Raw genomic sequence first — 22,400 nt, 5'->3', positions numbered from 1 at the left:
TATTTGCCTATCAACTGGTGGTTTTTTTGCTTGTGACTTGTCAACATACCTAGAACTACTTTAATCTGTGCACCCCACTCTGTATAAATGGGCTCACCTTGTCCATGCCCAGTTTCTGCTTTGCATGTGGTTCCTTTTCAGTTTGTGAGTTCAAGAATAATTGTATTTTCTGTTCTTGGAATAGACTTATGTACAGATTGGTGCTTTATAAAAAGCTGTTTGAGCATTTCTAGGCTGTCCTTTGTTTGCCCAGTCTCTTTCCTCGAAATCGCAGAATCACAGAATGCCAGGGGCTGGAAGGGACCTCGAAAGCTCATCCAGTCCAACCCCCCTGCTAGAGCAGGATCTCCTATGCCAGGTCACACAGGAATGCATCCAGACAGGTTTGAATATCTCCAGAGAGGAAGACTCCACAGCTCCCCTGGGCAGCCTGTTCCAGTGTTCTGTCACCCTCACAGTGAAGAAAATTCCTCCTCGTGTGTCCATGAAACTTCCTATGCCTCAACTTCCAGCCATTGCCCCTATCATTGGGCATCACTGAGCAGAGCCTGGTTCCATCTTTTGGCACTCACCCACCCTTTACATCTTGATCCACATGAAGGAGCTCAGCCCTCAGGCTCCTCCTCTCCAAGACAAAGAGCCCCAGCTCCTCAGTCTCTCCTCATTCCCTTAATCATCTTTGTGGCTCTGCACTGGACTCTCTCAAGCAGTTCCTTGAGGTCCTTCTTGAACTGTGGGGTCCAGAACTGGGCACAATATTCCAGGTGCAGGGCTGTTTAGTCTGGAGAAGAGAAGATTGAGAGGATATCTGACCAATATATACAAATATCTGAGGGGTGAGTGTCAAGTGGCTGGGGCCAATCTCTTTATGGTGGTCAGCAGCAATAAGACAAGGAACAATGGCCACAAAATGGAACATAGAAGGTTTCACCTCAACATGAGGAGAAACTTGTTTTCAGTGAGAGTGCCAGAGCCCTGGAGCAGGCTGCCCAGAGAGGCTGTGGAGTCTCCTTCTTTGGAGACATTCAAAACCCGCCTGGAGGCATTCCTGTGCAAACTACTCTAGGGGATCCTGCCTTGGCAGGTGGGTTGGACTGGGTGATTTCTGGAGATCACTTCCAGCATCTAAGGTTCTATGATCTTGTGAAGGAGTGGTCAGGCACTTGAGAGTGACCTGAGAGTTATCACAGAATCACAGAAACATTCAGGTTGGAGAAGACCCTCAGGATCACCAAGTCCAATTGATATCCATACTCTGCAAGGTGCACCCTAAACCATATCCCCAAGCACCACATCCAGATGGCTTTTAAACACATCCAAGAGCAGTGACTCAACCACCTCCTCGGGAAAGCTTGGGAGAATGGAAATGGCAGTGATGTGTCTTTTAGAGTGGTGCGCCTCAGGTATTATATCAGGCAAGGGCATTGCATGGACCACCATGAATGCACAAGAGCGGTTGTCTGTCCTTTGACCACACTGTGAAAAGCAGTGTTCATTCCAAGCAGCAGCCTTCTAGAACAGCTTCTGTGGGTGAAGAGGATTTCTTCTCTGAGAACTGGTTTTTGAGTGAAAGTAGAACTGCTGTGGGTTGTTGACAGATTTAAGACCAGCAGGGAGCATGCCAATACTTGGCTGCCTGAAGGAGGAGAGCACACTGCATTTTCAGTTTTAGCTATTCCTCTCGGATGGTGAGGGGATAGGAACGCCTCCATCGGTGCTCTGGCACACATGCACAACACCCAAAAGAGGAAAAGGAAAGACAGGAGATGACAGCTGAGCTCTCTTTCACCCTGCACTGATGTGAAGAACCACAATGCAAGATGCCATAGTTTGGTCCTCAATAAATAACGTCCAATGAGAAATCAACCCTTTGAGGGATTTATTATTTTATATTCATTTTCTAGACTAGCAGTCTGGGTGAATAGACTTTTTTCCTCACTATATAGCAAGGTCAGTGTGACAAATCCTGACAGAAATACAAGCTCAAATGATTTTTTTTTTTGGGTGGTTTCACAACCACATGAGCTCAGTGAGAAAGAACAGACTGAGATGGCAAGGAGAACAGCCAATCCTGTTATATTTGTCTTTCTTATTACTGACTTGCCATGACAAATATGGAAAATTATATTTGGCTAGAAGGAGGCTGAGAGAGGGAACAGATGGCCACCAAAAGAATACTAGGAGCAGCTAATAGTCACTGGCATATTTCCGGCAGGAAAACTTAAATCTGAAGCCAAGCAGAGGCATCATCCATTTTTTTTTCTGATCAGGCTACTGTGGATGAAAGGGATCCTGCTATGCTCTGACTAGATGAAGGTGGGATCCCTGCAATGCATTCTCTGAATGGAATAAACAACTTCTATCCTGCAGTTAACAGCTCTTGCAGTAATGCTGACAGAAATAGTTGACAAGGTGGGGAAAACGTTTCTGTTCCTGCTGTGTTTTGAGTGAGTGAGAGTCCATTTGCTGTGGCTTGTTAATATATTGCATGATTTAGCAGCAGCATTGCATTTGCTCTACGTGTTCTACAGGCTTTATGGAGCTTTGAGGACAGAGAGAAGTGACCATGTCAATTTTCTGTATGTACTCTACAGGCTGAATTGAGTTCTGAGGACAGAGAGTAGTGACCATGTACATTTTCTCTATGTATTTTACAGGCTGGACTGAGTTCTGAGGACAGAGAGTAGTGACCATGTAAATTTTCTCTATGTGTTCTACAGGCTTTATGGAGCTTTGAGGATAGAGAGAAGTGACCATGTAAATTTTCTCTATGTATTTTACAGGCTGGATTGAGTTCTGAGGACAGAGAGTAGCGACCATGTAAATTTTCTCTATGTGTTCTACAGGCTTTACTGAGATTTGAGGACAGAGAAAAGTGACCATGTAAAATCTCTCTATGTATTCTGCAGGCTTGGTTGAGTTCTGGGGACAGAGAGTAGTGACCATGTAAATTCTCTCTCTGTAGTCTACAGGCTTTATGGAGCTTTGAGGACAGAAGAGAAGTGACCAAGTCAATTCTCTCTATGTATTCTACAGGCTTTAATGAGATTTGAGGACATGTAAATTTTCTCTCTGTAGTCCACAGGCATTATGGAGGTCTGAGGAGAGAGAGAAGTGACCATATAATTTTCTCTATGCATTCTAGAGGCTTTATGGAGTTGTGAGAACATAGAGAACAGATCATGTAAAATTTCTCCATGTATTCTACAGGCTTTATGGAGCTTTGAGGACAGAAGAGGAGACCATGTAAATTTTCTCTAGTATTCTACAGGCTTTACTGAGATTTGAGGACAGAAGAGAAGAGACCATGTAAATTTTCTCTATGTATTCTACAGGCTTGGTTGAGTTTTGAGGACAGAAAGTAGTGTCCATGTAATTTTTTTCTATGTATTCTACATGCTTTATTTTGGCTTTATTGAGGCTTCATTGAGGACAGAGAGAAAAGTGACCATGTAAATGGGGAGGCAATGCAGCTTGTATGGTCTATATGGAGTTATAAAGCTGTGCATGCTGTAATTTCTGAAATTTCAAGGCATTTCTGGTTCCTCTGGTGAAAAGGGTACTGAAAGAAAGAATTAAGCTGGCATTTGAGAATGATGAAGATGTGTTATGGTTTCTGGTTTTGCAGGATGCTGTGTGCTCAGTGTCTGAAACTCTAGCCTGCAAATTAGGTAGTGAATGAGGACATGGTTCTGTTTGTCGAGTGACAACTGGAATCAGCAAGGTAATGCATGGTTTGGAAGGCTGGGATAGCAGGAGATGATAGTCTGAGATTGAAGTGCAACATTGGAGCTGCGGGGCAGGCTCAATGTTCAGTAAGTAGGGCAGCCAGGAGTCAAGTGGAATAGTAACAGTCGCTGCAGTTTCTCTCTGGATTGCACCTGCCAGGATTAAACCAGTCACAACAGCTCAGTTGTAGAACCCACACTAGTTGTGCAGGATTTTGCTAGCTGATGGGTTGTCTGGATCAAGACCATCAAGAAAACACTGGATGAGGCACTTAGGTCTAGTTGACTGGATAGGGCTGAGTGATATGTTGGGCTGGATGATCTTGGAGGTCTCTCCCAACCTGTTTGATTCTATGATGCTATGAAATAAGTCCCCATTCAACCACCAGTAAGATCCTTGTAGGCATAGATCAGTTTTTCCACAGATGAAGGATTACCTGCTTGAGGTAACAGTATGAGGATTGATTATTTATTGATTTCAGAGGGAGTTGAATCAGTTGCCCAAACAGCACTGAAAACTTGTAAACCCTTACTAAGTGGGTTGGGAGAAAGAGAGACAAAAGAAATCACACATTTCCATGACTAAATAAAGGCACAGTTTACCTCACTGGATGAGGCTGTGGGCAGCCTGCTCTAGGATAGGGTGCCCCTGCCCATGGCAGGAGGGTTGGAACTAGATGATCCTTGTGGTCCCTTTCAGCCCTAACTGATTCTATTCTATGATTCTATGAGTTTCAGGCTGATGGACTGATTTTGCTTTTGCAGTGTAAAAAGAGAAACTCTCATCTCAAAAATCTTATTAGTCTTTCCCCAGCCCATGGTAATGAAATAGATTCCAAATACTGGCAGGACAGCTTGGAGCTTATTTGCCTGCTTCCTTAGTTCTTGCTGAATTTTAAAGACATTTCATGAACTGTTCATGCTCTATTAGTAAACACAGCATAGTTTGAGACTTGGATTTAATAATAATAACAGCACTGCACAGCGTTTAAAAAGATCCTGCTGAGAATAAAATGACCATGTTGGAGTGAAGGCTGCAGTCTGTGAAGGCAAGTCCACTGTTTCTTTGGTTCTCAATGATGGCTCTTCCATCAGTTCCCAGAAACTGAAAAATAAAGCTAGCTGGGAGTAAAGCATAGATGAAGCATGGGAATAAAACCCCACACACTAAACCCATGGACCTGATCTGGTGTGAGGTGACCCTGCCCAAGGCAGGAGGGGATGGAACTCGGTGATCTTTGAGGTCTCTCCCAGCCCTGACAATTCTATGATTCTATATTAAAAGCTGGATTGATATAGCTAATAGAGTTAGGAATGTGGGTCCAGTCTCACCTTCGTAATTAATGTGATTCTTTGTTGAAAACAGGATATGTAGTCTGCATGTGAAGTGTTTTGTCTCTAAAAATATCCTAGCACTGGGTTTGCCGTCAATGCAAATTTACACTGAAGAGCAGTGACCACAAGGATGTTTGGTGCACTTGGCAAAGGATATCACAGAATCATAGAATCAACCAGGTTGGAAGAGACCTCCAAGATCATCCAGGCCAACCTAGCACCCAGCCCTAGACAGTCAACTAGACCATGGCACTAAGTGCCTCAGCCAGGCTTTGCTTCAACACCTCCAGGGATGGCGACTCCACCACCTCCCTGGGCAGCTCATTCCAATGCCAATCACTCTCTCTGACAACAACTTCCTCCTAACATCCAGCCTAGACCTCCCCTGATTGCACAACTTGAGATTGTGTCCCCTTCTTCTGTTGCTGGTTGCCTGGCAGAAGAGAGTAACCCCACCTGGCTACAACCTCCCTTCAGGTAGTTGTAGACAGCAATGAGGTCAGCCCTGAGCCTCCTCTGCTCCAGGCTGTACACCCCCAGCTCCCTCACCCTCTCCTCACAGAGCTGTGCTCCAGGCCCCTCACCAGCTTTATCACCCTTCTCTGGACACATTCCAGTATCTCAACATTTCTCTTGAACTGAGGAGCCCAGAACTCATTAATTGGTTTGCTAAAAGGGATAAAAAGCCAAAGCATAAACAATTTGTCTTCTTTTGCCTTCTACACTCCTCAGCACTGGATCTATTCATTACTCTCTAATCTCTCCCGCTAACTTCAGCTAACATTTCAGATAACAAAGTAAGTTTTGCTGGTTGCTTGTCTGTCTGGGAGAGAGAGAGAATGTAGCTTTGAGCCCCTTCTGGGCAATTTCTTTGTCTGGGAGGGAATTTGGATTTCTGTATTCTTTCCAATTTGTATGTAATTGTACATACTTGTAAATATATTGTATCTATATGCTTGTAAATTTAGCTTTGCCATAAATACAGCTTCATCTTACTTCCAATCCATCTCATCTGGTCTGATAAAATTTTAATAGTGTGGGGAGGGGAAGTTCCTCAACAAGAGCATAGCACATTTTCAGCAGCCTCTGTGGTCCTCTCATGCACCGTGCTGGCACTGATGTTGTCACAGAAGAAATAAACTTGGAAACCACACAGAGATCCCAGAATTTTTTTTCCCCCAGAACGTTTTTTATTAGAGCTTCATTTTCTGTTGGCAGTCTTCCCACGTGGATGCATTTTCTCAGCCCCAATTGACTGTACAAGAGAGAGATCATCTGGAATCTAACAGAGTCTTCCATCAGGTATGTCACTTTTTCATCTGCCTTTGAAATGTTCCTGAATGCTTCTTTTGAAAGAGATCCACTATAATGTATGAACCTGAGCTGAGGGAAGCCCCTTTATTCCCTACCCTCTTCTGTTTCCCCTGTAGCTCCATGAGTGTCCCAAATCATAGTATCATAGGATCATAGGTTCAGCCAGGTTGGAAGAGACCTCCAAGCTCATCCAGTCCAACCTATCACCCAGCCCTATCCAGTCAACTAGACCATGGCACTAAATGCCTCATCCAGGCTTTGCTTGAACACCTCCCTGGGTAGCCCATTTAGCATTTTGGTTTTGCTAGATGTTCAGTAGAATTTGAGTCACTTCTGCCTAGATGCTGTTGTTTCATGAAGTTCTGGTAGAAAGTGCCCTGGAATCTCAGTTCCATTGTTTTAAAGACTAAGATTTTAAAGAACACTTAATTAATTTGTCTGGATTGAAAGCTTTGTGTCTTTGCTTCTTGAGAAGATACCAAACCTCTCCTTTGTGTCAAAAGGTTGACAAATGTATTTCTACCCTGTCCTGATGGCTAAAATTTCATAGGTGTACAAAGATTGTAGCCTTAAGACTCCAGACCTTGATTTGATAGTGCAGAGATGATCTATTTCAGAGCTCTTTCCAAACGTATTATTATTTTCCAAAGAAATAGTCTGCCCTGAAACTTTTCTATGCTGCTAGGAGTGTGATTTTTCTCAGTTCAGATATCCAAGAAGGTTAGGAGTTCAAACATTGTGTTCAGTTCTGTGCCCCCCAGTTCAGAAGGGACAGGGATCTACTGTGGAGAGTCCAAGGGAGGGCTACAAAGATGATGAAGGGGCTGGAGCACTGCCTTATGAGGAAAGGCTGAGAGACCTTTGGTCTGGTGAACAGAAACCTGAGAAGGAGATCTAATCAATGTTTATAAATATCTGAGGGCTGGGGGTCAAGAGAGAGGGCACAAACTCTTCTCAGTTGCACCCTGGGATAGGACAAGGGGCAATGGATGTAAACTACAGCACAGGAAGCTCCAGCTCAACATGAGGAAGAACTTGTCTACTGTAAGGGCCACAGAGCCCCAGAACAGGCTGCCCAGAGAGGCAGTGGAATCTCCTTCTCTGGAGGCTTTCAAGCCCTGTCTGGACACATTCCTGTGCATCCTGAGCTAGATCCTATGGTCCTGCTGTGGTAGAGGAGTTGGACCTGATGATCTCTGGAGGTCCTTTCTAACTCCTAATATCCAACTCCTAACATTCATGAAACCACTGCATCCAGTGACTGACTTTAAAGAATGACTAGAAATGCTTTTCAACTAACAAAGGGGAGAAGGCTAAAGAAGAGGTTAATAATCCAGGAGTTTTCAAACTGATTGAATCATTTATTTTGCAGTAAACCTGGCACAAAGGTTGCTTTTCCATCACTAATGAGTAGTGCAACAAAGGGACCTATCTAAGTGATCTCTGTTAGAAACGAGGGGTAAGGAAATAGTGACAAACCAGCACAGAGAAGACCCTGCCACTGTTTCCACCCCTGGTGTTTGGCAACAGTCCAGGCTCAATTTCTCTTCTACCCCTGGGAATAGCTAATGATGTTGCCTGACATTTACAATCCATGCCTGCTTATTACCCTGCATATCCTGTATTTTACCCACTGAAGGGAGTCCTCTCCAGCTGACGTAGTCACTTCTGTGATGCTTGCGATTCTTGCAGGGTAACTTTCACACCCTAAAATGTGCCAAGGTGCCTGGATAAACTCCTCCTGCCCATTAGTACAACTGCTAGCTGCCAAAGAGCAGCTCTTTTCATTGCATCACGAGGTGTCAGATGTGAACCACATACCTGTTTCCCAAGGTTTCAGATCCCTCTTTTTTTGGGGAAGGTGTTACACAGAATTGCTTTCTAGATCATTATGTAATATCTAACTTATGCTCTCAATCTAGAAAGTCAGTCGTGGTGTCCTTTCCCTCCCACATCTGGAAGGTCAAGCAAAGAATGGTTTGGTTACAGACACTGCAAACCCTCCCCTCCTTGAAAGCAGCCTGCCCCAGATAACAAACAAGAGCTTGCACAATGTTCTTCCTTCTCTTCAGGTGAGTTGCAAAGCTTTTAGACATCTTGTATTTGCCTGGGAGATCAGCTCCTCTCTAAGTACTGCTAAAAGAGTGTCAGTGGCTAAGTTTCACAAATACGTATGTGTGTGGGAAGAGAAATAATTTGGTGTGAGCATTTGCATCAGTTTTTATTTTCAGCCACAGCTAAAGAGAAAAAAAATAGAAGATCGATAAAGTCAAGTACTGAAAGGATTATCAAACACTGGAATAGGCTCAAGAGGGAGGTGGTTGAATCCCTGTCTCTGGAGGTGTCTAAAAGATGTAGATATGGGGTGCTGAATAATGTGGTTTGTCACCAGCCTTGCTGACATCCAGGGAGAAATGTGTCTAATAAAGAAACTCTTGTCTGGGGAAAATAATTACATAATAGTCCCTTCACACACATTATAATCACACAGAGTATCAGGGAGATTTCAAAGGAGAACTGTTTCTTTACCCATCACCTGTTATGGGACAGAGGATAATTGGGGTTGAAGTAGATGGTTTCAAGAGGTGCCTCCCAATCTAAACTGCTTTGTGGCTGCAGTATTGCAGTATCACTGCTTACAATACACCCACAGGTTGTGCTGACCTCTGGGGTTACCACAGTCTGGGCTCAAACTTTGGACAACAGCACAGACTTTTTTGCCCTGTGTCCCAGGCAACCAGTGACAGAATGAGGGGACACAGTCTGAAGCTGCGCCAGGGGAGGTTTAGGCTGGATGTCAGGAACAAGCTCTTCACAGAAAGAGTGACTGACCATTTAAAGTCCCTTCCAGCCCTTCATATTCTGTGATTTTGTCCGATTCTTTTCCCCTCAAACCCAGAGCACCTGGGTTCTGTTGGAGCCTCCTCCCACCCCAGGTGTGACCACTTTGCCTTCCTTGCCCACTCCCCTTTTTAATGGCCACAGGTAAGGCAGAAGCCCCAAGTTATGCCCAACTGGGCAGAGGGATTCTCCTCCTGTCACCACTGGTGTGTGCCCTTGGTGCACACTGGGTGAATGGTGGAGGGGGTCGAAGGCTGGGGGGCCTGGTGGCCCCCTGGTCAGGTAGGATAGAGAATTGATGCTCACTCTAACATCACCTATGGATGCTGACTGAGCCTCCTTACTTAGGCTGAGCTCCTCTCTGTTTAGCTGCTTCTTCCTGCTCACTTGTAAAGCTGCAACAATGACAGGAGTGAATCACAGAAACTGTTCTTATTCACTTTCATATCCTTTGCTAGCTGCAATTTCAGCTGAGCTTTGACTTTCCCAAACACACCTGCATACTCTGGTAGTATCTCTTGTTTATAGCCCCAGATAGTCAACAACTGCATCTACCTTTTTTTGTGCTTCTTACTGTGTTTGTACCCAGTCAGGAGTTCCCTTTTCATCCTTGATGGCCATCAGCAATCTTTGCTCAACTTTGTGCATGTTAGAATGGGCTATTTTCATGCTTCAAGGAGGCTGACTTCAAAGATAATGAGTTTCCCTGATTTCCTTTCCTCCAAGGCAGCCTTCCGTGGGTCTATGATAAAGGACACCCCTAAACAAGCCAAAAAATTACTTTCCTGAAGACTAGTGTTTGTAATTCTGCTGTCTCACTCACTGCTGTGAGGATGTTAGACTCCACAATCATATGGCCATTGCAGCTAAATCTGTCCTTTCCTTGACCTTCATGTCCTCAGCCGCTTGCTTCTTGCACATGAATAAGAGGTCCAGCAGTGCCTCCCAGATCACCTGCATTAAGAACACAGCCCAGAAATCTCCCAGAATACTCCTTCCACTACAGCAGATACTGAGGTGACTGTTAAAGCATGAGTATCAGTGCCTTTAGGTAATGATTACCCTTTGCTTCTGTACCTAATTAAGACTCCTCTGATTAGTTAGCAGAGCTGCTTGTGCAGACTCTCTTGAACTACTTTATCAGATGCATCCTAGTTTTGCTCAGTTGTTCTTCCCCATGTTTGCAGAAACCTTAGCTCCTCTCTCTAGGTTCAGCCAGATGTTGGATGAAGTGGATGCATCATTTCCAGCTGAGTCTTTTCTCGTCAATGAAAAGATGAACGTGTCCTGACCTCTCCTTGCACCTGACATCCTTATCACAGAAAACATCCATTTGGAAGAGGTCTCAAGGATCATCCTTGGCCCAGCACTGAAAGGTCAACACTAATCCATGTCCCTAAGCACCACCAGGTCCACACACTCTTTAACTCTAGGGGTGGCTTTTCTCCTCAGTGAAGAGGTGGGGAACATGTTCTGGCCCCTCCTTGCCCCTGACATCCTTATCACAGAATACATCCATTTGGAAGAGGTCTCAATGATTATCCTTGACCCAGCACTAAAAGGTCAATGCTAAACCATATTCCTAAGCACCACCAGGTCCATACAGTCCTTACTTCCAGGGATGGCAAATCCACCACTGCCCTGGGTGGATCATTCCAGTGCGTGGTTATCCTCTCTGCATGCTGTCTTCTGTAATTTTATCTCTTACATGTCCAGCTCTCCATCATTGCTTCAAAGCTTGATTCTGCAGTCTGTCCTATGTTTTCCCATTCTGGGAACCCTGAGAATCTGCATGTCATAGAGTCATAGAATCAACCAGGTTGGAAGAGACCTCCAAGATCATCCAGGCCAACCTAGCACCCAGCCCTAGACAGTCAACTAGACTATGGCACTAAGTGCCTCAGCCAGGCTTTGCTTCAACACCTCCAAGGATGGCGACTCCACCACCTCCCTGGGCAGCCCATTCCAATGCCAATCACTCTCTCTGCCAACAACTTCCTCCTAACATCCAGACTAGACCTCCCCCAGCACAACTTGAGACTATGTCCCCTTCTTCTGTTGCTGGTTGTCTGGGAGAGGAGACCAACCCCACCTGGGTACAGCCTCCCTTCAGGTAGTTGTAGACAGCAATGAGGTCAGCCCTGAGCCTCCTCTTCTCCATGCTGCACACCCCCAGCTCCTTCAGCCTCTCCTTACAGAGTTGTGTTCCAGGCCCTTCACCAGCTTCATTGCCCTTCTCTGGACACGATGATCTTGATCATCTGTTGATACAGGTGACATCCATGTATCTTCTCACCTGCCATTTCTTCCTTCTAGTGCTTCTGCACCCACACAGGCCCATTCATTCCCCATTCATCTCAATCTTGATGTTGCTGTTATAAATACTTATGTGTGCAGATCCAAGTGGTGTGCCTGCAGCAATGTGGGCTGCACAAGCAGTTTTAAGGATTCTGGCAAAACTCTTCAGCAGATGTGCCCACACATAAATCCAAAATGGCTAATGCCTATTGTCCTGCTCTTCCTGCCCCTTTTTGCTAGCTCATGAAGGTTACAGCAGCTCAGTCAGAACGTGGCAATTTGTAGCATTTACAGACAGTGAGAGCCCATGTATTGAAAGAACCTGGAAGATAAACTTCCTTATCCTATTTAGAGATTTTTCTTTCTGTGGTCCGATAGCCTCTGGTGGTCGTGGCAGAATTCGCTTTCTGGATAACAGGGTGTCATAGTCTCCAGGCATATTTCTCCTGTCTCTGCACAAGACTGATATAAAGATCACTCAACATATCCAAAATAAATATTTTGCAGATTTGTTTTGGGGAATGTAGCATTTTAGGTATCATTTTTGTTGTTGCTTGTATTTATAGAATCGTAGAATCAGTCAGGGTTGGAAGGGACCACAAGGATCAGCCAGTTCCAACCCCCCTGCCATGCCCAGGGGCACCCTACCCTAGAGCAATCTGCCCACAGCCTCAGCCAGCCTGGCCTTAAACACCTCCAGTCATGGGGCCTCAACCACCTCCCCTGGGCAACCCGTGCCAGGCTCTCACCACTCTCCTGCTCAACAACTTCCTCCTCACCTCCAGTCTGAATATATATAATTCTAGCTCAGCTGATTGTTCATGGAAACAGCTGAAGACAAATCTATTATTAATTTCTTTTTCCTTGGCAGGAAAATGGAACTCCAGGCAGTATTTCCCAGTTTGTCCTTCCAGACTGTCTTCCTGAGAGTGATACCACAGCCCAGACAAAACCATCAGAACCAGAAAGCACCAGCATCTGTGTCAAACTGCCTATGACAGCTTCAGGTAGAATAGAAGAGACTGCTAAAAAGGCTGGAGTGACAGGCTGCCTGCAGGAGTGTATGCAGTCAGGATGCTCAGCATCCAGAGGTCCCGTACTAAATGGCCACTGAAAAGTAGAACCAAACCATTTGGAGGAACAGGAGGGTGGATAAGCTCAGTGATCTCCAAATCCCACTTGAGGATATATGCAGTAGGAGAATAAGCAGCACAAAGATAAACAAGAGAAGTGTATTTGTCTTAGAGTTATGGCAGTTCATGTAGGTGACAGCAGTAAGCTACTATAGTGACAGAACACTTTTCCCACTTGCTTGCAGCTGGGTCACATTTTGTTTATTTGGGCTAAACTGCATTTGAGAGGTTCTCAGGTCTAGAAAGTTTAGGGTGGAGTTAATCTATTTTTACAAAGAATCTGGGGAGGGGGGAGGTGGGAAGGGAAATGCAGTGGCCTTTTGCTTTGAAATGATTTAGCATCACTGCATTAGTGGATGGAGATGTGCCACTGTTCAACAAAACACCCACAGGCATGCCTAGAGAGCACATGGGTTTGTAATGCTGCTGGATGATTATTTATCTAGGTTGAAGTTATATAAGCAGAGGTGTGAGAGTAGCTGAAATGTTTCTGTGAAGGAAGAATCAACACCAGGAGAAGAGCAGATCTGGGTCCCATTTAATTCCTAACATGCATCAGAGCTTGACATTTTCTACCAGTAAAAAAATCCAAGTGCTTGAAAGCTTTGATTACCTAAACCTTATTGCCATATTATAACCACAACACTAAAATCAACTAACCTCCACATACAATATAAATAAAACATGTAAGCTGTGAAGTTTGCTGAAGTGACAGATGGGATTTTCCAAAACATCTAGGTACAGAACTTTGCTCAGGATCAAATAATTTTTACCCAAGCTCTCTGAAAAGTCCAACTGATGGATGATGAAATGCTTTGTTAAACAGAATACTTCTGAAAGTCAGAAAAAGAAACAAGAAACATAAATTTGTTCAAAATCATTTCAATGCTGGCCTCTAACAGGCAGCTCTTCAGCTTCCTGTCCAGTGTGGCACATTTGACAGTCAAACATTCCATTGTAAAAGCAATTTGCCATTCGCTTTCTGCCATTTGACTGATTGATTGATTGATTTTTTTCCCCATTTTTTTATATTCTTGTTTTCTGATTTAGAAGCCTTGAAATATTTTAGAAACCAGTTAACAGTCTATGAGCAAAAAGAAATTTTCAATTATGCAGAGCTGTGGTTTCTGGGGCTGGAAGCTAAAAAGATTGAAGTTTTGCCTGAAACCCAGAGTAATAATTGTTACGATGATGAGCATGGTTCCTACTTAAAGGTAAGTGGAAAAATTATGGTATGCATTCTCAGCTCAGTAAGTTTGTAGTGACTATCTGCCAGCTCTTAAGTGATCTGTGTGAGGGGGAAAAAAACTCTTGTTTCTAGAAGATTAATAGTCACACTGTGAAAACCTGTACCAATCACTTTAAAGCTCAGAAGAGAATCCTATAGAGAGACCTACTTTGCACCTCATTCAGGACTGATGCAAGGTAGGTGGATTAACGAAGCGTATGCCTCTTCTTTTCTCTGTCACCCTTATTTCGTGTAGACTCCACTTGCTACCAGCCCAGCATCTCTCCTAGCCAGCAAACACACAGACAAAATAAATTAAGGCCTGATCTTTGTCTTACTGTTTGAATCTGAATTATTTGTTTTCTTTTGAAGGTTTTACATGACCATATTGCATACCGATATGAAGTGTTGGAGGTCATTGGGAAAGGGTCGTTTGGGCAAGTGGCTAAATGCTTGGATCATAAAACCAATGAATTAGTGGCATTGAAAATAATAAGGAATAAGAAAAGGTGAGACATCTGTTGATTTGTTTAAAGCCAATCAGCTTCTTTAAACCTGACTGTAAAACAAGCAATCAGCTTCTTGTTCTATAGCCAGTGACATTCTGGGATAGCGTGAAGAAAACAAAATCAAACTGCCTGAGCTTCAAGCTTTCATTAGAGACAGGGAAAACAAAGAGGAAACGTGGCGTCAGGAACTCAGAACTGGCCTGACCCAGTGGAGGAGTTGTCTATGTAAGTAGGCATTGTTGTTCTTGACTTAAAAGGATAAAGAGGTCTTTGTATCTCTTACACCACACACAATTGAGACCTGAGAGTCTATATTCATACAGAATCACAGAAAGGTAGGGATTAGAAGGAGCTTCTAAAGATCATCAAGCCCGAGCAGGGTCACCTAAGTCCTGTTGGTGACACAGTCCTCAAAGCCAGGAATTCATCTGGTGGATATTTCACTCTAAACCCTTATCACTCCCTGCAGCTGGTGGGATAGAATGTGAATGATTTTCAGATTTCAAGTTGAGTTTAGCTTGAACCAGGGTCAACAAAGCAGATGAGAATGATGCTATTAAATACAGCAACAGTTTTAGCTCTTCACTTTCCTCATCCGCGAATGCTAAATGTAAAGAAGCCCTTCAGTACTGCCTGCCTTACAGCAGTAGGTGTGAAAGATGGTCCTGTTCAAGTCAAGGAGAGCACTCTTCTGAAGTTGAAAGGCTCTAGAGTTTTAGACTGGGTGCTCATTTGAAACTTATGCATGAAAACATTTTTTCAGGGATGTCCAAATACCCACACTTACCATGTTCTGAAAGCCAGGATATCTAGACTAGGGAACAATTGTAAAGAGGCAAACTTGCAGTAGCTAGTAGAGACCAATAGTACATTTTTAATCATTGTCCCACACATTAAGATTAAATGAAGATTTTTGGTGCTTGTTTGGAGTGGCAAAAGAGCTGAGTCAATATTATCATTCCTGTGTCATGTAACATTGCAGATTTCATAGCCAGGCTTTGGTAGAAGTGAAGATCCTTGATGCTCTCCTGAAGAAGGACAAAGACGACACTCACAATATCATCCACATGAAGGAGTACTTCTACTTTCGCAACCACTTCTGCATTTCCTTTGAACTGCTGGGGTAAAGTATATTTTCCTTTACACATATCTGAAGAGGTGTTGTAAATCTTGTGCCTTCCAGGCTTTAATTTTATGTCTCCTTCAGAAGAATTTGCAGGTCTTAACGTTAGAAGGAAGGAATCCTGTCAAAATACAGACTGCATAGCTGAACCTTTGATCACCAAAGGTGAAGTGATAAAAGTCAGGACAAGGACATAATCTGTCCCTTAGTTTTTGTTCGTGTAGTGAGGTCTTCCCTGACAAAAAAGAAAGAATAAAAGAATGAATTCAGGACTTGTAAGCTTCAGGGTATATAAATAATATTAAGTAATTGAAAAATATAGCTTTTTGTTTTCTGTGCCTTGTGCTGCAGGACATATCTTAGGAATTTTGAAGACACTTGAGAGAAGCTAAATCATTTTATTCTCCAGCCTCCTTGTAATCAGAGTGTCAAACTGGAATCATGGAAGCTACCCATAGTTCCCCAGTGGATGCACAAGTGAGGAAGGCAGAAAGCTACAGCTCTTTACGTCCTTGCAGATGTTTGTGGTCCTGCTGAGGACAACTCTTGAGACTATGTTGCCTAAGACATACTTGTTCATCCCTTCAGTAGCCACCATGGCTGTGGCCCTTTCCTTCTCTGAAGAACAACCACACATTAAGCACTCTGTACTTGTTAGGGCACAGTCCAGGTTGGGGGCTTCCTAGACCTCTGGCACCAGGAGCTATGGAGGCTCCTTTGGGTCTGTCTGGATAAGGCCTGACATCCAGGAGAAGGGCAGCCAGGGACAGTCCTAGTCTTGACTACAGCATTGGACCAAGGCTACAGTGAGACATGGCTTGGGGGGGTGCAGGCAGGGCTGTGGGGTACTGAAGCCTATCTGTGCTGTGGTGTCAGTGAATCAGGGGCCGATGGTCCTGAGGGCTCAACATGGGATTTTGGACTGTGGGCAGGTTGGAGGAATCATAGGCTACTGGGCAGGGCTGTTAAGGCTGGTGGTGCCCTCAAGGTCTCAGGGCTATGTTCACATGTTGCTAACCAAGCTTGACAGGAGTTAGCAACATCAATTAATGCTCTACTGGATTGGGCTCAGATATGATGACTGGAAGGCTATAGAAAACTCATGAGATGTGAATTTATGGGAGTATTTCTCTAGAGAGATTTACTGCTGCTAAAAGACTCTTTGGAGAAAAAGGATTTGCCTGAGGTGCCAAGAAAAAGGCAAGTGAGAATGAGAAGAGGCTGGAGAAAATGTATTCCTCTCAGGACCTGAGCGATAGTTGTTCTTGGTGAAAATCAGCACAGCACATAATACAGCACCGAGTTTAGCAAGCAAGCAGGTCCGCTGACGACATTGTGTCGTCTTTAGATCTGGAGGCTCAGGGAGGTGTTTGTGTGTATTACATGCAGAAGAGCATTCTCAAGGAAGGAGATAGCTAAGTCATTTTCTCCTGCATGAGTCCTCCCTCATGTAGGAAGACAGGCTACATACTCACTCGACGCACTGTGAGCTAATCATGCCTTTAAAAATAAGTTGCCTAATCTCTTTTCTGCCTTCTGTCTTCTTCCTCCACTCCCACAACCCTTGCAGAATAAATTTGTATGAGTTGATCAAAAAGAACAATTTCCAAGGTTTCAGTTTGTCTTTAATCCGACACTTCACTCAGGGTGTGCTGAGATGCTTGCAAGTGCTCTACCAGGAAAGAATCATTCACTGTGATCTGAAGCCTGTAAGTACAGCCATTTCACAACCTGTTATTCTGTATGGAATATATTAGCTTTATCCTGCTTTTTACTGATCCAAAGCAGCTTTTGAAAGCCTTAAAACCCACTAGGGTATTTGTAGAGGAGCTGTGGTTTATCTCAGGCTGTATTATCACTAGAGTTGAGGAATTCTTGCCCTTGGTTCAGTGCATTCACTGCAATGTCATGGGAGATTTTTCTGGTTGCTAAAAGACATGCAAATATGAATTGCATTCAGGCAATGGCATTCTGCTTGGAGAAAGGAAAAAATGACTTGTGAAATTAGGTATTTCGGTATGAGGGACTGTGTAATTCAAGGAGACCTTCACAAGACAGCTCATTTCAGGTTATCATGTGAAGTCTGTCTAATTTCATATGCATAGCCTATAAAATTAAGTAGCCAGCTGAGACCAGGACAAAGCAGTTCTATAGTACAGTACTTAGTGTACTTAGCTGTTTCTGGAGGAACATCTATGATCCAATTTCTGCTGCTCTAGCTGTTAAGGATTCATTCCAGGGGAAACACTTCCATCATCCTTCCACTGTCCTTAAAATCCCAATTTTAACTTTTTCTACAGTTTTCTAAGAATTCTGAAGTATTTTACATTTCCATTTCAGGTGAATGTTTCTCTTCATACCTTTTGCAAAGTAGCAAATGAACCAATAAATAAATAAGCAAACCATCTCTCAAGTAAAAAATGCTGCTGACTAAATTCTGCTCTCATTTTTCTTACTATATCTTAACTGAGATGCCTCAAGAGTCACACATTGCCTGTATCTATTATCTTGCCAGCATCTTTGCCAGACCCATTTACAGTGAGAAGTGAAGGTTGCAAGATAATCAGAATATCTTCATCAGAACCGATTAGCCCAATGGGAAATATCCTTCCAGGCAGCCACTGACAAGGAATGAGGTTGGCAAGCCAGATGAGTGCAATCTGTGTTTAAATGAACTCACTAATGTTCACTAATAGGTTATTTAACTGCAAGAGAATTTTGTTCTCATTCTACAATTGCACAGGTTCATAAATTTATGTTGCCTGGAACTCCTTTGCCTGATATTTCTCAGCATTAGGCACATCATGGAGTGTTTCTGGACTTAATTCTAGGTTATCCCTGCTCCCAGAACTTGATTTTGCAGTTAATCAACTGCCATGCATTGTGACTAGAGACAGTCCTACCATGAGCCTGTAGGGCTAGGTAGCTGCAAAGAGAAGATGTCTCCCTTCCCATAAGAGAGCCAAGAGTTCCTGAGTACTGTAAGTCAATCCCGGTCTTGCCTTTCATCAGTTGCACCTTCTCCCCATTTCCTTATGATCCCACTAATTGCCCTAGGAACTACTTTGTAGTTATTTGGCATCAGTCTGGGAGCTGCTCAGTCTTTCAAAACTTTGACATAAAATCACTATAAAACTGGTTGAGAAAGTTAGCTATCTCTCTGCTGAGAAATGGAGAAGATTGTATAGAAACCAATAGAAACCCTTGATTTAGATTTTTTAGTAAGGATAAAATTCAGCTTTGCAGAAGAGGCCTAATAGGCACTCATCAGTGCAGGTAGTGCTGGGCCAGCTGTTTCAGAATCACTTCTGAAGCTGGAGTTGTAGGCACACACTGCTGTACTCATCCGTACCTGGCCAAAACTCCACTGGTGCCCTATCATTCCCATTGATCACTTCACTGAAATCTTTACATCATAGTTCTGTGAGGTAGAGAGAGTTGTACTTACGGAGAGGCTGGAGAAAATTGACAGCAATGGAGGGAAGAGCAGTGAAGCACCACTGGCTCATGGGGCAGGGCTTTCTGTGGTCACGAAAGGATGGTTCTTGTTAATTTATCATAGCGTGGCACCAGATGGCAGTTTGCCTTTTACTAGATTGACAGCTTAGAGTTCTGGGGAGGTCATTCTGCTCACACAGCAAGCACTCTCACTGGCTGGTGTCTTGATGGCACCATGTGCTGCACAGTCCCCAGGCTTGGATTGCACATGAGGGACTAGAGTTCTCATCTAGCTAACCCTCAGAATAGGTTACAAATCTCCCCTCTACTTTGGCTAATTATGCACTCTTGGATGCCTACTCATGTTAGCAAATGCATTCCCAAGCAAGTTCTAGTTTGAAGCTTTTATTATGCAGATAAATGTAAACCCAATGCTTATTTTTCAGTGTTCACTAACATACAGCGGCATTAAACCCTTTTTTTCCTTGTGATACATGTTTGTTTGTTTGTTTTCCTCTTTAGGAGAACATATTATTATACCACAATGGCCAAGGTTCAGTTAAAGTTATTGATTTTGGATCAAGCTGCTATGAACACCAAAGAGGTTTGCAGAAAAGTCAAGTTGATGTAATTTTCTTAGTAAGCTTTCTTGCTTTTAAATAATGTGGGAAAGTTATGTCTTTGATTGAACTCCTATAGTGACCTAATGCCCCTCATGAGAATCTGATGAACTGTTCAGCCCCTGGTTGTGGAACAAATACTGGTAGGAAAGAAGTAAGCTCTTGCCATGCCTTTTTTTTTTTTTTATCCAAAGCCTGATCAGCTACTCTACTTCTGTTGAAAATAGAATTGCATTTGCAAGAGTGGCTATCTGAAATAGGCCTAGGATGACAACCTCAACACTTAACTTTCGTAGTGGGATGCTTGAATTTTAATTGCTATTTTTCAGATTAATTCAATGAGGGGAATGGGAACAACTCTTTTAGTTTAGAAAGTCAGCTGGGCGTGGGGAGAAAGGTTGAAAGGGGGAAAAGATTGAAGTAGAATATGCAGGAGCTAACAATAAAAAAAAAAAGAGAAAGAAATGTATACAAATTCATCTAATGACAAATCTTAACATCAATAAACATATTGTGAAACAAGAATTATGTCATCATCAGGAATGTGAACATTGCAGCATCAGAATCACAGAATGCTAGAGGTTGGAAGGGACCTCCAGAGATCACTTAGTCCAGCCTCACCCTGTCCAAAGCAGGATCACCCAGGATAGTCTGCACAGGAATGTATGTGTTACAATGAACAAATGCCACAACAACAAGCAAGACCTGAGAAAGAAATCTGCACTGTATTTTATCAAAACAATCAAACAAGAACCTCAACCAACAACAACCTCCCCCCCTCAAAAAAAAACAACATCCTCAAAGCAACAAACAAATAGTCTTAAATTGCTTATGTTCTTCCTATTGCAAAATCAAGCAGGTTGGAAGAGACCTCCAAGATCATCCAGGCCAACCTAGCACCCAGCCCTAGACAGTCAACTAGACCATGGCACTAAGTGCCTCAGCCAGGCTTTGCTTCAACACCTCCAGGGATGGTGACTCCACCACCTCCCTGGGCAGCCCATTCCAATGCCAATCACTCTCTCTGCCAACAACTTCCTCCTAACATCCAGCCTAGACCTCCCCTGATTGCACAACTTGAGGCTGTGTCCCCTTCTTCTGTTGCTGGTTGCCTGGCAGAAGAGACCAACTCCACCTGGCTACAACCTCCCTTCATGGAGTTGAAGACAGCACTGAGGTCAGCCCTGAGCCTCCTCTTCTCCATGCTGCACACTCCCAGCTCCCTCAGCCTCTCCTCACAGGGCTGTGCTCCAGGCCCCTCACCAGCTTTGTCACCCTTCTCTGGACACATTCCAGTATCTCAACATCTCTCTTGAATTGAGGAGCCCAGAACTGGACACAGCACTCAAGGTGTGGCCTGAGCAGTGCTGAGTACAGAGGCAGAATAACCTCTTTTGTCCTACTGGCCACACTGCTCCTGATCCAGCCAGGATGCCATTTGCTCTCCTGGCCACCTGAGCACACTGCTGCCTCGTGTTCAGCTACTATCTACCAGTACCCTCTGGTCCATTTCTGCCTGGCTGCTCTCCAGTCCCCAAATGGATGGAGATTTATATTTTAGCTGGGCCAAATCTGTCCATCTCAGTTTTGGACTTCAGACCTTGAGGTTTTTCAAAAGCATTTTAGGTCTGACTGGTGGAATTTAAGGTGAGCTGAAGCCTGAAGTATTTGTGGAGGGTAAGAAACTGAAATGTCAAATAATAGAAAAGACAATTGAAGCATGACTGAAACAAGAATTGGCACAACCCTCAAAGCAGTATAGGACTGGAGACTAGAAAAGAAAGAGGCAGCTCTGTTTGTACCAAGAATGACAAAAAGCAGAAGTCAGTGATACAACTGATCAAATACACGTGAAGAGCACAGGCACTTTGCAGTTGTTCAGATTTGGTGCAACATTTTCCAGGATGTTTTCCTTCCAGAAAGTTGATAAATGCAAAGAAGTGCAGAAACATAATCAAAGTGTTGATCAGAGGGGTGGGAGTAAGAAAATATCACAGCTTGCATGCTGTAGTTGTTTGTCTGAATTACAAAAGGTAAAAAAATGAATCTACTTGCTCTGATGAGTCCAAATCTTGGAATGAGACCTTTAGACACCTGCTTTTAGGGCTACAATATATTAACAGGGAAATAAGAAGGCAGAAGGTGATGTTCCCTAGGTCTCAGTAAAACCAGTATTTCTTCCAGTGCAAGCCTGCAGTAATGAACCCTTGCTTGATGCAAGGGGAATACCTCCAAACAGGAGAACAAACATGAAATAAGCGGAGCCATAGCATTAATGGAATAATTTCTTCCTGTGAAACTTAGCAAAGGACAATTTCCAGATGGAACAGTGGAAAACATCGATCTTGGGTTGGGATTAGAATTGTTTTTCAGAATCCATGCGAGCAATCCCTTAGTGTTAGCTAATGGATAGACTTTTGGGCTCCCCAGATCAGGAGAAACAGGATTCCACTGGAGAAAGTCAAATGGAGATCTATGAAAATGTTGAAGGGGCTGGAGTGCTGCCCTGTGAGGAGAGGCTGAGGGACCTGGGGCTGTTTGGTCTGGCGAAGAGAAGACTTAGAGGGAATCTAATCAGTGTTTATAAATATCTGAGGGCTGAGGACCCAAGGGAAGGGACAAACTCTCCTCAGTTATGCCCTGTGATAGGATGAGGAGCAGTGGTTGTAAACTACAGCACAGGAAGTTCCAGCTCAATATGAGGAAGAACCTCTTTACTGTGAGGGCCACAGAGCACTGGAAGAGGCTTCTCGAAGAGATTGTGGAGTGTCCTTCTTTGGAGACTTCTAAAACCTGTCTGGACATGTTCCTGTGTGATCTGCACTAGAATATG

At 43.7% G+C, this 22,400-nt stretch overlaps 1 protein-coding gene across 3 annotated transcripts in view; it reads left to right on the top strand.

The window, feature by feature from the left end:
* Positions 1-2,055: 2,055 nt before the first annotated feature.
* Positions 2,056-22,400, top strand: part of DYRK4 (dual specificity tyrosine phosphorylation regulated kinase 4) — a 28,081-nt gene continuing 7,736 nt past the window's right edge. Inside the window, exons 1-9 of one of the 3 annotated variants that reach the window (XM_064142338.1) lie at positions 2,056-2,412; positions 6,282-6,365; positions 8,300-8,449; positions 12,388-12,523; positions 13,700-13,863; positions 14,250-14,386; positions 15,369-15,509; positions 17,080-17,218; positions 19,470-19,551. In XM_064142338.1, coding sequence (XP_063998408.1) covers positions 2,389-2,412; positions 6,282-6,365; positions 8,300-8,449; positions 12,388-12,523; positions 13,700-13,863; positions 14,250-14,386; positions 15,369-15,509; positions 17,080-17,218; positions 19,470-19,551 — 1,057 coding nt within the window. In that variant the 5' untranslated portion in view covers positions 2,056-2,388. Of the gene's footprint in view, positions 2,413-6,281; positions 6,366-8,299; positions 8,450-9,337; positions 9,425-12,387; positions 12,524-13,699; positions 13,864-14,249; positions 14,387-15,368; positions 15,510-17,079; positions 17,219-19,469; positions 19,552-22,400 lie in introns of those variants that run through there. The other 2 variants (XM_064142339.1, XM_064142340.1) reach the window with 2 other exon arrangements.

This window comes from Pogoniulus pusillus, chromosome 4 (genome assembly GCF_015220805.1).
Source record: "Pogoniulus pusillus isolate bPogPus1 chromosome 4, bPogPus1.pri, whole genome shotgun sequence".
Classification (NCBI taxonomy): Eukaryota; Metazoa; Chordata; class Aves; order Piciformes; family Lybiidae; genus Pogoniulus; species Pogoniulus pusillus.
The sequence above is the reverse complement of the archived record's forward strand: the minus strand, read 5'-3'. Positions and strand labels throughout refer to the sequence as shown.